Source organism: Megalops cyprinoides, chromosome 5 (genome assembly GCF_013368585.1).
Source record: "Megalops cyprinoides isolate fMegCyp1 chromosome 5, fMegCyp1.pri, whole genome shotgun sequence".
Lineage (NCBI taxonomy): Eukaryota > Metazoa > Chordata > Actinopteri > Elopiformes > Megalopidae > Megalops > Megalops cyprinoides.
This window is the reverse complement of record NC_050587.1, coordinates 17272008-17289296: the sequence shown is the minus strand read 5'-3', so window position 1 is coordinate 17289296 and position 17289 is coordinate 17272008. Positions and strand designations below refer to the sequence as shown.

The window sequence follows — 17289 nt, the reverse complement described above, 5'->3', positions numbered from 1 at the left end:
GAAAACAACAATCGGTAGCACAGAGGAGTGCATCCCAGGGCATTCCCACAATGATTTCAGAATAACACCCGCCTTGACGCGACTCTCCCTTTGACGTTGACACTTGATGGCATCGCACTTGAGCGCCCGGTCGAGACCGGCGTCTGGAGGATGGATTCTGAACACCTTCCATCTGTTTCCGTCGCCGCTCTCAGCTGCTCGCGATCTTCAGGAAGCGCGGCCGCAGCTGACTGCGTCTCCCGTGCCCGGGACCGTCAACAAGCGCAGATGCCGTAGCCTAGCGTTCCAGGATTGTCTGCAGGCCGGGTAAATCGCAGCGGCGCTCGCCGCGGGGGCGAATCGTACACGGTCAGAAATGCCTTCTGCCGGCTGTGGAAACTTTTCGGTGCGTTTCTGTTCGTTTTTGAATGGCGCAAAGGAGGCTGTCGCTAACACTCACTTAATAAGTGCCAACGACCAAAAACTGATTATTTAAGGCAAAGTGGAAAGGGATCGGTGGAATATTACAAAGGTGGACCCTTTTGTCAAACTAAGTATTCTTAATGAGTCTTAAAGGTCAAATGAATCAAACCAGCCAAAAAGGAATTGTGCAAGGTCCTGCTTTGCTGAGCTTGAAGGGTAGCCTTGGGAACGAAAACGCACTGAAATGTAAAATGTTCGCGTCACATTAGCCGATGTGGAATCTTTCATATTTCCCACACAATAAAGCTATAATTACGCGTGTGAAATTACACAGTGATTAATGTGTGTGCTCTTGTCAGTCTGGCTAATACGGCATGTGCACTATCGAATGCAAATTGCTGTTACCACCGTTAGATTTTTATGTGATGTTCAAAGAGATTAACTCGAGAGTCCCTGCATCAGACACAGAAAAAGGAGAGGGAACTAGAGTCTTTATTTAACACAGGAACCAGATTTACTTGTAAATTAGTATAATGGCAGGGCTTATAATATGCGGAGCACTCATGTGTGGACAAAGACAATGCCATCAACATCTGTTTGTGACAAAATCCGAAGTGATTGCTAACTGGCCTAAAATCTTGCTAAAGTCATGTATGCAAGATTTCAAACAAAAACACCATTTGCAACCCCCCCCCCCCCCCCCCCCATTTGGACATGTTAATATAAGCCTGGTGAAGCCTCTAAATGGCCCTTCCCAGAAACATAAGTAAGTAAGTAAGACAGTATATGACGATATTTTCTCAGAAAATAAGTTCAGACTGTCACTCAGGACATTTACCTGCAATTATTAAATGTGAAGAACTAAGTCAATAATTCAAAACATATCTGCCCCATTCATAATGTGCTACACTGCAGAAAATGGATATTGGAAAAAGTAGATTTCCTCTACAGAATAAAGATGGTTCCTTTTTCGTAATGCTGTGCGCAGGGGCGGGGTTTCTTTTTCATCGTGTTCCTGCTGCGCTGTGGTTGGATGGGGGGGCGTCATGATCCGGGACAAAGGAGGCGGGGACAGGGGCGTCAGGAAGGGCAGGAGACAGGACGTGGCGGCACACGGGGCACGTCCCAGACTGAAAGCACACAGTGGAAGCCATCATTATAACCAGCAACCAAACATGCACTACTAGTAGTTGATATATACAGCATTAACATCAATCAAGAATGTAATGTTCGCGATATGTACTTGTATACCTGCATTATGCCTGAGCTGTTTTTCCACAGCACCCTGAGAAAATGTGCTTTTAAACAGGATCTACAACCAAAAAATGCATAACAACAGTTGAAGAACTTACCTGCAATCAGGCAATATTTCTGAGCCTATTTTAGCAAACTGAAACAGGTCATGAGGAAACCATGTTGTAGGGGACTGCTGGTGTACATTACCGCCATCCAAATTAGGCAACTGAATGCAAATATTCATTTACATAGTTCTATCTCTTCCCTCTGAATCTCACAGACACAATGCATTTCAGACATGCATGTAATTCTCACTAATACATAGACTTTTTTGTTTAGGTTTTACTTTGTTTTATTATACAAGGGGTTATATAGTGTGCACACTGGACTTCTCTCTGTGCAGACACAGCACATAGTGGTTTAATCTTCTTCCTCTCCAAGTTAACGTGATGCAGCAAATATTTCTGGAGCAAAATTGGTCACAAGAGAGTGATTGCCAAAACACTGTGGGTGGAAAATATACATGGACTTACAGAATCAGTGCTCTCCATATTTATCCATACCCCTGTACAATTCTAGCAAAAAACATATTTCAAGCAGATAAAAAAATGATTATGGAACTTTTTTTTGCTCGGATAAACTGAAAATAGATGGATTTTTAATGGACTTCTCAGAGCAGCATAGTATGTTTCCCAAAGAATGGTTTGTCTTTAAAAAACACAATGGTCAAAATTATTTATGCCCCCAAAGAATCTACAAACAAAATCCTGCAAAAACAAACCTGCATGGGGATGCATTCTTAGGAGGCTTCTGGAACTTCACAGAAGCTTTCAAAGGATTTCTTTTCTATAGGGTGTAACAGGGAGTAACACAGAAGCAAGGAAGTCCTTCAGTAACATCTATTGTCACAACTAAAGTATGAGAAGTCTTGCAATGTTTCAGACAAAGGGTCATTGATCTCCACAGGTTGGGAGATGGCTATAAAAATTTCACAAAAATGCTGAACCTACCCGTTTCCACTGTAGTGTCCGTCATAAAGAAGCTAAAGCAGCTGCTTCCTTGCCAGGAAGAGGAAACAAGAAAATACTACCACTTCCATGGTGGAAGAAAAATGGCTCAGAGAGCAACCTCGAAGCTAAGACTCAATGTTGGAGCTCTGCATTAGATCATCAACAGGATGCAATGTTTGTATAAATCAGGTGCTCAAGGCAAAGTTGCAAAATGCCTGTTCTAAACGCTCAACGCAAAACTAGGCTGTTTGAATTTGCCAAACTGCATCACAATGACAGCTGGAACTCTGTTGTATGGTCAGATGAGAAGAAGAGTTTTAAGACATGAGCATTATTTTAGCTTAAACATGAGGCACATACTGAAAACACCATTCCCTGATTCAGCGCTGGATCTGTTTTGCTTTGGGGTTGTTCTGTAGCTTTTGTTCCCAGTGTCCTTCTTAGAACCAAGGGAACAATAAATTCAAGCAGATGCTAGGTTTTTTTGGCCAAAAATCTCGTACCCTCTGCTAGGAAGATCAAGCTAAGTGGAAAAAGGCCAGTCCAGCATGATAATGATCAAAATTATGCCTCCATCTCTACAAAGAAATAGTAAAGTGAAGACAGTACCAATGTCCTTGACTGGGCCAGTAAGATATCTAAAGGACCCAAAGAAAGTGTAGAAAGGATGAAAAACTGACAATAAGTCTGCCCATTGTGGTTTCAAGAAACAATCATTTCTGAAATTAAAAAAGCATGAAAAACATGAAAAAGAGTTTTTTTTTTTTAATTCTATAATTTTCCTTTTTTCCCTGTTCAATTACGTTTCAGTCTGGATTTAACAAAGGCAGGAGTGAACACGGAGGGCACCGCGTGAAACACGCGAACGGGCGTACCTTCCGCAGCCAGAGAGTGACGCACAGCTTGTGGAAGATGTGGTGGCACGGCAGCTCGGTCGCGATCTCGTCTTTGACGTACTCGCAGCAGCAGATGGCACAGCACTGCTCCTGACCTGCGGACGTGCAAACAGACCCGTCAGGGAGAGCGCAGCCCCCGCCAAGCGCTGTGCCGCGCCGCCGCTACGAGGGGCTGACAAATATCCGGCGCGCACCAATCCGCCTCGGACAGACGGGACGCTTCATTAGGACGGCGACGGGGAGAAATGGCCGCCGTCTCCAGGGCGCAATGTTTGCCTTTCTCGATTTATTCTAAAGAATATGCGCCGTAAACCTGAGTTATGAAGATACCACATGCAAATATCACCCCCCCCCCCACACACACACACACACACACAATGACTTAATAGTCTATCTGGAGGCAGTACATCAATGTGCCGTCGCTTGTCTCGCACGGCTTGTATGTGCACCTAAAGGCAGATATATTCATATGTACAGTGCCGGGAGATCGTGTGGCTGAGACGCAAATTGAGAGGTGTTTTGAGGAAGTGAATACCCAAGGCCTACCGTAGTGCTCCTCCTGCACTGTGATCTGAGGCAAGCAGTCGATGATGTCCTCGGTGGCTGGGGGATGGGCCTGCTCCACATCAATGGCCAGAGACTCCAGGTGTGCCAGCGCAGCCTTCAGAAAGAACGAAAATAAAGAGTGAAAAGCATTCCTTTCAAAGGCACATTTTGTTCCTTTCAGTGAAATCCGTACATTCACGCAGGAAGTATTTTACGTGTCCTTTACATATGCAATTTTATTTCAAAATGAATGGGATACGGTTTTACTGCAGACAGGAGAAAAAATGAGAAAATAAGTCTACCGCCATATAACCTGCTACAGCCATTTCCATTTCTGCAATCTGCATTAATAGTGAAGGATTTGGTAGCGCGTCTTACAAATCAATGGGGGTTTTAAATCTAATTTTGGAAAAGGAATTCTCGGCATCAGTCAAACCTAATTTACTTTGAGGGACTGAGTACTCCACTTTAATATGGAGGCTGCAGATTTCTCCAGAGCATCACGTGAAGCGGCTTCCTCTCTCACGATTGCCAATACATTCCCTCATTTAAAACTTCACCCTAACCGATTTGCCCCTAGCGATCTTTGAATATGCAAGGTACACGATTAAGTGTGCTTTCATAATAACTGAACTAATCATGAAAATAAGCAATGTTTTTTTTTTTTTTTGTGTGTGTTTAACTTTGACAGAGCCCTACGGTAATGCTGGTTTTCTGGGTTTATTGCCTTATTTAAGATGCGTTTACAGATGTGGGGTTGTAGGAAAAATACTCAGCTTGTGTTCTCCTATTTTTTGAGTGTGTGCGCGGGGTCTCCATCAGGACATGGGACGTACCTCCATTGCTTCCGCTAGCCGTTCTTCTAGCGCCATATAAGCGAGCAGCTGTGGGTCCACATAGGAGATGGCTTGAGCCATGCCGCCCTCCCCAAAGTCGTCAAGCAACCTGCAGGTGACAAAGCACTCAGGCTTTAGAGGGCAGCCACCAGTTCCTGTGAGAGGACCTTGAGGAGCCAGATCCTGCACGGTATGTGGTCCGAACAGCACAAGGCCATTACGTCGAGGCCTCATGCAAGCATACACATCTACTTTCAATTGCAGCTGCACGAACTGATGCACAGCCTGAACAACCGGTATGGCACACTTAAGTACACTTTAAGTTTTAAATACCGGGCACATGCAGAGATTCAATGAAAAATTTTCAGCGTCCATTGAGAATTGCAGAGAATTTTTTTGTTTAACACTGGATTTCCTGCAAACATCTCCAGGAAATCCCCTGATACACAGGAAGAGACGACGGGCTCCCCATTCTAATTCTGTTCTCCCAGCAAAGCCTTAATGAAAAGCGCTGAGAACAGAAGCCCTCAGTGACTCCTGTATGTTTATTTCCAGTAGAGCCACCCTGATATAATGAATTAAGAATGTTTCGAGCAGAATCCCATCTTGGGAGTCCCTTTGTAATTACAGCAGAATACTGACACAGACATTGATTTCTATGCTTCGGAGGAATGATTTTGCTATGAAGTGCTAACTCTCAAATAAGATCCAATATCTTGGACTTAACTCGTACAAAGTTCCACATCAGCGATTTCAAACATGCAAGGCTAATAAAGAAAGTGGGAGCAGCAAACAAACCAATCAAAGTATAAATGGTCACAGAAAACTGAAGGAGCAGGAAGAACAACAAGAGAAATGCTCATTACAGCTCCACGCAGTCCTAGAATGCGCAGCAAAGCCACTGATCAGCTGCAGTAGGGTAAAGGGCAACTGTGTCGAATGGCTGAGTGTAGTCAAATTGGTAGGATATAGATAATACTCATTACTCACAGGAATCAGTTATCACTATCCAGATCCCAAACCCAGATATATTGTGCCACAACACTATGTCTGTTTTCTGTGAGTATAGGTGCTAAAATATGATCCTCAAAAAAAAAAAAAACAACTATGTGTTGAAATAAAACCATAAACTTCACAGAAGGGCAAATACTACTATACTGACAACACTCCAGCACCGTACACCTCAATATGATGAAAATTCATCAAGCTCTTGCAGTGTTTTTACACTCGCACGACTGTCGCTGAGTGCAAAAAAGTGTCTGAGAACAATTACTAAATAGGCGGAATGGCATTTGCATGAAACGACTGCGAGAGGAGCCAGGACTTTGAACATGCATCAGAGCTAACCCGCAATAATCCAAACTTGCATTAGTCATGTGCAATTCCGTGGCTCTGAAATGAACACACAAAACTTTGGAAGAGCATGACAAATAAAGTGTGATAAAGTAAAATAAAGTGATTTTACTAAACTGCTTAAACATATGTGCAACTAAAATGTGTAACATCAATTTAAATTAAAAATTGCACATGTCACAAGCACACCACAGCTGTGTATAAACTACTCTACAACACAAAACCACAGTTTTAATAAGACGAGTTAGGCTAAGGCAGAGGTTTGCACTGCGAAGTATAGCCTGAGGCAGCATCTTATCTAGTCGGGGTCATTGTGGTCCAGGTTTAAAATACTAGACACTGCATGACACTCATGCAAACTCATGTAAAATATTTTTGCATGGAATTGCCTGCACAAGACAGCTATACTTTAGGGCCGGGACAAGTCGGGGGAGGGTGAAATTCTTAACATCATGATGCATTTACAGTTCTTGCACAGGACGCGACCAGAGAAGAAATGAAGAAGAAATGCTGACAGCAAAAACGTGAGAACTTCTTCTGCCCATATTTGTTGTTAATTCATCTTAGTGGCAATGCAGCAAAAGCTGGATGACAAAGAATTTAAATAATGATTTCCCTCGAGAGGATGCTATGCGCTCTTCCTTTGGTGCTCTGTAAATTTACAGTTCTTGACTGGTTAACACATTGTCTGCGCTGTCTTGTGGAAACACCAAGGTGCTCTGAATCAGCTTTGATGAATATTTCTGAATGAATAATCTGTCATCTACTTATTACATAATCAGAGTTCATCTTCACATACAAAATGTGGATAACATACTGAGGGGTCCCATTCCTGAACTCTGAACTCTTCAAATGTTCTTTTTGTATTAATTTCATTTAGTATTATATGGGGGCCCAAATGACCACCATAAGGTTAATGTAACAGTTGCATTTTTAGCAAAGCGTGAAAACATCTGCGACAGTGAGCTCCCCATAAGCAGGACTGAAGAGCCTTGGGTTGTAGCACATGACCTCAAACACTGGCAGATCCAGCCCCTTTCTCCTTTCTTCACCTGAAGGGTAGCAGGAACAACAGCAATAGCCTAGCAGTCTAGTAGTAGCATAACCAAGCTCTCTTCCTCAAGAAGAATGCTGTAGTGTCTGGTATTGTTCTGTAATGTTACACTTCAATACAATACAAATTAACCATGTTCTACGCACTGAGCAGCGATTATACAGACCACCTCCTACCGCTAACTTCAAATCCAATCAGGACCCTGAAAAATTGTCTCTGTGGGCGTGGAGAATGGAGACCTCTCGCTGTCAGAGGGAGCATCAGAGAAGCTCTGTCAAACGCAGGGCAGGGAAATCTGTTTCATCTCAAGTGCCTTCATCTGGATGCACGCTGGATGCTTCACTGCAGATGTATGCTGAAACACCTTAGCCGAGTGAATGTGTTAAACATGAGGGAGTCAAGTAGTGTTCTCTTACAAAGTCGTGCCCCCTCCCCCCCTTCCTCGCTCAGCGTTACCTAAAGCTGCCGACATACGGAACTACTTGTCACATACAGCTATTTAACAGCACGCTGAAGTGTATTGTATTTTTGGTGACAGTAATTACACCACCTCGACGCTTCATTAACGCTACAGAACTTAATGTTCCACAGCCACCTCTCAACTGCATTTTTCTCTGCTGAGCAAAATTTTCCCAAACACAAATTAATTAATGCGCGCGCTCTCTGTTTCAATGGAAGCCAAATAAACTACATTGATACTCGAAAAAAAGCCTCAAAATGGTTTATGGTAAACACCTAAATTCAGACATTTTTTGAGCACTTACAAGCATTTAACATCCAAACACTCCCTCTTACTGGAATATTCCACAAGACATTGTTCCCTTGACCACCGAGTGGTGAGAAAAAGTGTTTTCAATTTTATACAAGCATTTGGCTATAAATGAGTAACACCACTGATCTACAATACAATTATGAATAAAGGGGTTCTGAGTGCTGTCAAAGCCTGAAGAGGCATTGCAGCTGGTTAGTGCTTAGTAACTTGGCAGGCCAGTTGTTTTGTCCACTTTGTTCTATTCTATTGTTAATAATAATGCCCATGACATGAATCTTAAGTAATAATCCGTAAATGTTCAGACACTGATGTGGCAATTCGTAGTCAAATGACAAGCAGCCTTAAATGGGTGGTGTCTGGCCTCGATATATGTTGCCAAAGTCAGACGCTCACCCTTGGCGAAACCCAACACAGTAAGTAAACACGGCTGGTGCCACCTCTGAGCGTGAGCCGCCGCCGTGGAAACCGGCACGCACCTCCAGTCGGCGTCCAGGTCCTCGCTCGCGCTGGAGTCGTCCTCGAAGTTGTTGTTGCCGTCGAGCATGAAGAGGCCCGGGTGGACGAAGTGGCTGGCCCCCTCGGGCTCCTCGTCGCTGCTGCTGTCCGTCTCCTCCTGGTACGAGAGCCACGGGATCTCGCCCTCCTCCAGCGGCGTCTGGTCCCTGCGGGGGGACCCACACGGAGGAGGGGCAGATCAGCACGCGGTGGAACCCGAGCTGTCCCCGTGCCTCGGGTCTGCAAACTCAACGTCCCCGCGCAAAACCGGTCAATGCCAAATCAAAGCTTGCAATCAACTGACTGCTGAGGGTCCAGACTAGCGACGCAGGATTGCGACCCACTCATATTAAAATGCAGAGGTGCGTAAACTCACGTAAAGCCGTTACTCATTTCTTACAATCCCTTAGCTACTTCAAAGGCGCCTTCAGTGCTTCTGATAAAAAAAAAAAAACCCTTATTTAAAAAGGAATTTAGATCACAAGGATCATTTTAGCCGACAGTCTACACTGACTGGTGAGTAAATGACCAACTCATTGGCCCCTGCCCATTTTAACAGTACAGTAAGAATTAACAGCCTTTATTGAGTCCGCTGGAGAAATGAAAATGTCTCCTTTCAGCCCCTTTCTTTAAAAAGAATTACCATTAATGAGCCATTTTGTTTGGCTCGGACCAAAAACGCTCAATTAATCCTTGTAAACTAAAATGATTATTTTTACGAGTCAATAAATATGTATTCAGTTTATATTTACATACTGATTTTAATTAACCTTAAGTAAAACTCTGGGAGAGGAGTTCACCAAGCATGCGTAATTTAAGTCCTAGCAACTGCTTAAGCTGTCGGTGCTAATACCATTTTAAGCCTGATGTGTGGAATAATACCATGCCCTTTGCAGTAAAGCAAAATCCACCCTGGCATAGTAACAGCTGAGCTGTGACTCTGGCGTAGATTCTGTCAGCACTCTACGTAGACCGCTTTCCGCTATAGTTTGCACATGTTGCCGTTAAATCAATCAACCAGATAATCATTCAATCAGTCATTTAATTAGCCAATCAATCATTTCATCAAAAATCAATTAAACTGAATTAAGTTTAAAGCGCCTGACACAATATGAACATTACTGAGTGCTGTGCAGTGGGCAACACAAAGGAGGTATTTAGAGAAATTTACTGGAACTGCAATCACATCTTCAATCAGTCTGTCTTAAAATGTCTAGACATTCTGTGAAAACGCAGTCTGTATTTAAATAGAACAAGAGGGACGACATCTGAGACAAACTTTAGGTCTTCCCAACACATTCAATTTGTGCACAGAACCACCTATCCACCGGAGAGTTATGACCCCTTACAACCCAGAGAGATGTATATCTGTATCAATTTCTCTACCGTCATTTTTCCTTAACCTGGCTTAACCGTAACCTACTCATCAGGCTAGAGCATTGTATTCCTGGAGAAATGCTATGCATCTTTTCTACTCAGGAAGCCATGCATGTCCCTTGGAACATACCGAGACCTAGTTTATAGACTGTAAAACCGATCATAACACACATTTGCATAGTATTTGAACAGAGGAAGAGATAAGACATATATATATGCCATAGTTTTCTCCAGTAATTTTCCAATATATGATGAGCTACCTATATAGCTCAGGGAATCTTGAACAAAACTGCACATGACATTCTTCTGACATTCTGCTGACAGAGGCAGCATGGAAACCCTGCCCCTGGCCTGCTGGTAATTCCTGCACCAGATGGAGTAAGACTTCACAGTTAGTTTTTGCCTGACTTGATTATAAAACATACTGGAATATACTAGCTGGGATTATACCGGAGCCATGAAGCCTGGTTCCGGCAGAGCGGAGAGAAAAGAGCACTGGCTACCTCTGCGAGACCGGAGCGACCGGAACGGCATCATTGTACTGATGGTATGGTGCAAGGCGTTATGCGCCCGAGCAGCTGCGCATGACAGGACTCTGCACGGAGGGGTGCAGAGACCAAGGTGTGCGGCGGGTGGGGGGCTCACTCGGGGACGAGGTTGAGTCCCGCGGCGGCGTCGTCAGGGCTGCTGCCGTTGCTCGGCAGCTCGGCCTGCGGCTCGTCCAGGCAGCCCGGCAGCGTCTCCCAGCTCCCGTCACTGGAGCAGGGCTCCTTCTCCGCGCCCGAGTCCGAGGTCCAGGAGGCCGACCACTCCCCCTCACTGCATTCGGAGCTTGGGAGACGGAAAAGAGGAGACGCTCATCCACCCCGCCTCGTGCCAACATGGCAAACACTGATAAAGACTGAACTCTGCCTTCTCAGCCTCGACCACAACTTGGTTTCCCAATGACACATCACCACAAAGGCCTTAAGTGTAATGCATAGCACATAAAGTGTCAATCATAAAGTCAGTCTTATATATGCATTTTATACACACATTCATATTTGTGTGCTCCCGCATGCATGTGCACATGCGCCAGTGGCAGATGAACCGGTTTTGGTTCGTTTCGCATGATTAATGAGTGTGTTCATTTAAATTGAGATCACCCATCTGCAGCCCATGCACTTTTTATTTAATTTGCATCTAATATGGTAGTACTGCCTTTCTGCACCGTCACAAAGGGGAAGAAACAGCAGAAAGATGCATTAAAGCAAGGATTACAAGATGGAGACTGTTAAGCAGTCTTAACTTAAAAACTTACATGAATTTGTTAGGGTTATCACCTTCATGTTAGGTGTATAAAAGATAATGCCACCACATTAGCCAGATACGATTTCGTACGAATGGATTAGCTAGTGACATAGGATCATTACTTTCACTGGCATACTTGTCAGTCACGTGAAACAATGAAAATCAGTTTCAGGAATACGGAGAGTTTAGAAGCTTTGGCCCTCCACTACTAAAAGAATACTAGCCTCCATTGATGTGACTGATGCTCACTGCACTAAACGCACCTGTCATCTCCCTTCATGAGCGAGGCGCACTTCTCGTTGAAGTCTTCCAGATCTTCCCACAAGTCGTCCTGGTTGCCCGCTTTTGGTCTGCGACCGGTCTCCGCGTCTTCCCTCTTGCCCTCCAGGGGCGTCGACTCGCAGACGCTGCACGCAGTCTGAGGGAAATCAAAGAGAAACTCCCTGGGTCTCCCGGTTTGAGTCAGGAAGAACGGCGGGGCAGATCCGCACTTGCTGCCGGCGAGCTGCCTGGACCCGCGGCCGGCCTCCGGTTGGGAGCACTTCCTCTTCTCTAGCTGGCTCTCGCTCGACTGCTTCCGAACTTTGGGCCGCACCACCATCTCTGCCTCGGTCGCCGCCGGGTCGCTCTCACGGTCAGCGCTCTCCTGGCCGACCGGCGAAACGCCGGCGAGGGACCCCTCCGGCTCCTCCGGCCCGTCGCTGACCGCGTTGGACGGGCGGGCGCCGTCCTCGTCCGCCCGGGGGCTCCCCCGGCCGGGCGCGCCATCGGGCTCCTCGCCGTCCCCCTCGGAGGAGGAGCCCCCCGGCGACTTCGCGCACAGGTACGAGTGCAGGCCGCTGAGGTAGTCAAACTCCTTCCCCAGCTCGCAGATCATGTCATCCAGCCTCCTCTGCAGGCCCAGCGACGGGTCGGCGCTCAGCTCGTCCTCCTCCCCGTCGCTGCTCTCCGGCTCGTAAGAGTCAATATTTACAAAGCTCAGCACGCTCGGGCTGGAGGGATTGTCCTCGTCCTCCAGAGTGGGCCATGCGCAGGCCTCCGAGCTTTTCTTTGAGCCAAACAGGTGCTCGGCATCGCAGTCCGCAGCCTGGCCGCCCTTCAGCTTTTTGTAGCTGAAGGCAGACGGCTCGGCACCTTTTAGCGAGTCCGCCTGTGTTCTGCCGGGTGCTTCTGCATTCAGTTTAGTTTCTGGGTGAACCATATTGGAGGACACAGGGAAGATGGCTTGAAGCATCGAAGAGATGTTTCCCTTTGAAGCTAAAATAAAAAAGGAACTGAATTAAAACCAACTGTTCGTTCAATTTACATTTTTTAATTCAAAAGGGATGTTTATATACTACAATTCCTACACTGAACCTACCTATAGGTAGTTATAATTAGAGATTCTAGATGATTTTATTCATCTATATCACAATTTATTGCTGGTTACCATGTAAAAACTCCATGTCTACAGAGATGCATTGGGTCTATACCACATATTAATGCTCTGAAAACAGTGAAAACAGTTTTCTTTTCCGTTTCTTATATTCCAGTTTTGAAAAAGAACTGGTAAAACAACATAAACCACACAAAGAAAAGGGGAAGAGTGAAAATTTAGTCTATGCCACACCATTCAGACTCACACCCTGCAGCCACCGCAGAGAGCATGAAGCTATGCCATTACCATAAGGGTCACTAGACTTAATGACAACTTGAAAATGCAAGTTGTGAAAAATGCAGAGCCTCAATTATGATGAGTAACTATAACATTGATATTCAAATCACCCATTAAGAGACGGATCACTTTTTTTTTACCGAGACTAATTTGCCTCTGCAAATGTAGAGCACTTGATTGCATCTGCATTAGCCAAGTTGCTCTACGAAGCTATACTTGATAAGTTCTATTATGGTAAGACAACACCTCAATGTGCTCTGACATAATGAGTTCTAAGCACATAGGGATTTCCCCATTTAAAAAAAAACCCTTTGTACTTTCAGTTGTCAATAACAGCCCTTTGGCTTGAATGATTTGCGCATAAAAACCCAGACATAGGCGCTCACCATTTAGGGTCAACAAAGCTCACTTTCCATTGAAAACAGTTCAGTTAAAATCAGCGAACTAGTCACAGCGCTGCCTACAGGGCCAATCCAGCTTTGCTTTGTCTGCAGGACACATGCCTAGCATGAGCTAACTGCAGCCTGTCTTCCCTTATCCAGTGGAGGGCTTTAAATGGTTTACAGGCTTAACTGTTCACACTGCTCTCCACGTGCAGGGCTATGTGTCACACAACGGCTTCTTTCCAAATACCTTGTGAACCAGTTTGCTTCTTTTTTTTGCCCCAGGTGAATGGCACAAGCTCTTCATCTGTGTGACTGACATTCTGGTCTAAATTTACTTATGGCCACCCCAATATATTAATGTTACTGCAGTGACTGGCATGAATTGGAATAAATTCCACAATGAATTAAATTAAGTTTCTTGCCAAAGAAAGAGAGAAAAGATGTCCAACAGATAGAGGTGAATAATAATCCACAAGCTTTTATAAAATGAACTCTAATTCCATCACCAGGACCATTTGCCAATAATGAGTATTTTTCTACGGAAGGACATATGCTTTCAGCTACCTGCCAGAACAATACAGTGCCTGTTTCTCTGAATAATGTAAATCAAAAGGCACTGTAAATGTAATTTCATAGTCTCAGATTTTTATAATGACATTTTTAATGCATTATGGTTGAACTGCACACACATATAGAACTCTCCCCATTCACGCTGTCCATTTCCATTTCCTGCCAGTCCATGTGGTCGTCTTTGGAAGCAGTTTTGTGCCTGGTTAGCGATGGCCGAAAGCTAACATATGCATGCCTCCTGCCATATCTTCTCCCCGTGATCGTCTGGTAGCCTCCTGCTGGTTTGGGCCAGGCGGACTTGCCAGCCTCCTGACCCATCACTGGAAACACAAAAACAACACACTAGGCATGACGAATGTGGAATCAAATTCAGAATCAAAGGTTGCCCCCCTTTAAAGCTGATGAATGTGACGTTGAAGGCATTCCACGCTCATAGTACTGACTGCAAAATTCCACTGGTGAACGCAGCACCACTGAGAAACGACGATGCCTAGGCCTGACAGAGTTTTGAACAAAGTTGATCAAAGAACTTGAACCTTGATCAACCCTTTCAAATGTCACCCCTGCCAGCTGTGCATCAAATTAAAGTTTAGACTGTATACTTCCTGCCTGCTGGCGGGTTCTGTGTGACAAGGGTGACTGAATCATGGGCAAGTCGTGCACAATATTGGCATCATTCGCTCACTGACTTGCCATAATGTGATTTCTGTATGAAACTAATCTTCAAGCCTTTCAAATATAGCAATATACAGAATAAAAAGGGAAGGGCAAGACTGCCCCCATTGTGCCTACATGTGTGTAAATATAACCATTTACTTTTAAAACACTGAGGGAAAGAAATCACATTTTGCCATTATTTCAGCATGAAACGGTTAAAGACTTGCAGTATAACAAAAATGAAGGGTGTCCAATCTGAGCTTTGCAATGGGAGGTTACTGGTTCAAGTCCTGTGTGAGGCACTACAGCTGCACCCTCAAGGTTCTCAACGTTAGTTACTTTTGTAAACGTCCACCTCTACAACCAATGTTAACCAAAACACAGGCTATAGAAATGATCCTGGAAAATAATTTAAATTTAAAAACAGCTAGCCTGCCTCCTACCAAGCTGACTGCACATGAGTTCATATCCACAAAAACCCTGCATGAAAACCTGCGCTGTGTAGCTTGCCCGGCTATGTGGTCTTGAGGACAAGCTTAACCCATCAGTCACAGATCGCATTAACACTGATTAGCAAGTTAGCTAGCCAGAGACAAGAAAACACTCTTCTCTAATTCATGCTACTAGTATAGCTAGTTAGCCAGCCACCGTGCCAAACACCATGGAAAGTTGCGATGCATTTTTTAATTTCCTTGTAGCTAACTACCCAGCTAACATTCCTGACCAAGACCATTGATCAATTGTTAAATACGTCACTGAGCACTAAGCAAACGCGGAACGACAATTATTTCTTACTAGACAGCTAGCTACCTCTGTCGCTAACGATCTGCAGCTCACACAGCCCTAGCTAGGTTGTTTGCACATAAACAGACTGTGGGATATAGCAGCTAGCAAGCTTCCCAGCCACCAATACAACATTTAAAGAGCCATCTAGTCTAGCCACATAGTGAGTAACATCTACAACAAAAATTGCGTTTAACAAATAATTTGTGATTAGGTTGCTAGGTAACTTCCTAACTAGCTGACTGGACACTGCAAATGTTTAGCGAAGAAACGAAAAAGCAAGGTACTGACAGCTCAAGCCAGCAAAGATTCCCAGCTAGCCATCCCAAATTGTCACCCAGGCCTGGTCATTCAGCTATTCTCCCCTTATAACATGCAAGCTAACGTGACGTTAGCGAAGCGGCTAATGATTTAGCTGTGGAAACAAAGTATCATCGTAGCCGGCTAAGCCAGTTATGCGATGTACTTGCCGTGCTGGAGTAGCTAGCTCTCACGATCAACGTCAATATACGTGCGCTGAGTATCGATGGAAAGAATGTCTTTTACGTTCATAGTTTACTTGTAGCTACAAGTTTTTACCTGCTTCCCAGGTTATAATCAGCCAAAGCTGCAACCAAGATCAATCAACGTCACGACCAGGCGCACGTCAGCATCACATGATAAGTTTCCGCCAATCAGTGCTCCACGGGGGAGAGGCTACCAAAGGCTACGCGATTGGGACAGGGGGGCAGCACTCGCAGCCAGTTCCGTGTTGTCCAGTGTAGTTCAAGGTGTTACCGCAGAATGCGTCTTTGCGGCAGCCGAAAGTTTGGGTGTCTAAACTAAGGCCGGAGCCAAAAGCACGGCGCCCATCCAGCTTTAATCAGACCCATATGATAAATAGGCTAAATAACATCAGTGAGTGCACCCCTTTGCAATACTTGTCAAAACAATTGTTGGATAAGTCTGTGCGTTTTTAAAAATAAGAAAAAATAAGATGTAGTTCTTTTTCTTCAAAACCGGGGGAACTGTGTCTATAGCATTGTCTCTCCAATCATAATTACTCAAAACTTACTGATGCCTCTTTTGTGTTAGGGGTGAAAGTAAGCAAGTAAGGGACACCTCAGATCCTTACCAAAAGGTGCTTTTTCTTGTGCCTTCTTGTTTTTTGCCCCATGATGTCCATGGTGTTTCTTTAATTTAAAGGTTCACACCCGCCTCCCAGCGTCTTCAAAATTATGTTTACATCGGTTTTGCATTTTCTGTTCAGCCAGTGACATTCCATAGAAAGTCAGGTCACCAAACATAACTTGCGATGAACAACTTAAAGCAAAAGAAGCAAAAGAAAGATTTTGTTGAAAATATGTGTAAATGACCTAGGACTTGCAGTGTTTAGAAAGACGTAATTTAATATTGTACGGGAAGCAGCAGAGAACAAGTTACATGACAAGCATTTAAAGAATTTAAAAGCTTGCCGTGTCAGTTTGTTTGTACCTCTAAACTAGCTTGTAAGTGCCTTCCCCCCCAACTCTTCACTGTTGCTGGGTAGGATCTGCAACTGCAAACTACAACAGGTGTGATAACAGTTAATAACATAAAAATTACTAATCACGGGCTGATTTTTACTTCTAAATAAGATGTGTATTCTAGCTGAATCAAAAGAAACATGTCCCACTTAGTCACTGTTCTGTTTGCAATGATTTTTTTTTCTTGCAATTACAATTCCTCTGACATATCTCCACAAATTAACTAGCAGTTCAAATATTGCCATACTTGATGAGCACTTGCTTCAAAGCTAGGTAATGCGTGTTAATCAAAATAATAGGCACAACATGAATAACAACATTCTGCGATTTTCATCAGTTCTCGTGCTAACATTATGCTGTCTGATTTTTTGGGGCAATTGAAAACAAAAGTTAAATGTGTTGTCATTTCTCACTGCTTATTGATTAGTGAATGCTAAAAATGCTTATCAAAACATATCTAGTACATT

General features: G+C 44.2%; 1 protein-coding gene across 3 annotated transcripts; it reads right to left on the bottom strand.

Moving 5' to 3' along the window:
* Positions 1–1111: 1111 nt before the first annotated feature.
* Positions 1112–15956, bottom strand: pja2 (praja ring finger ubiquitin ligase 2). 3 transcript variants are annotated; one of them, XM_036529134.1, is made up of 9 exons: positions 15897–15956; positions 13997–14197; positions 11531–12524; positions 10623–10808; positions 8582–8767; positions 4927–5035; positions 4091–4205; positions 3524–3639; positions 1112–1532 (listed from the first exon to the last, which is right to left on the bottom strand). In XM_036529134.1, exons 2-9 carry the CDS (start codon positions 14193–14195, stop codon positions 1407–1409), a joined length of 2031 nt encoding a protein of 676 aa, XP_036385027.1. In that variant the 5' UTR covers positions 14196–14197; positions 15897–15956; the 3' UTR covers positions 1112–1406. The 3 variants fall into 3 exon arrangements, with proteins under 3 accessions (XP_036385027.1, XP_036385028.1, XP_036385029.1); XM_036529135.1 differs by lacking the exon at positions 15897–15956 and adding an exon at positions 15788–15890; XM_036529136.1 differs by lacking the exon at positions 15897–15956 and adding an exon at positions 15609–15702.
* Between the last annotated feature and the right edge of the window lie 1333 nt (positions 15957–17289).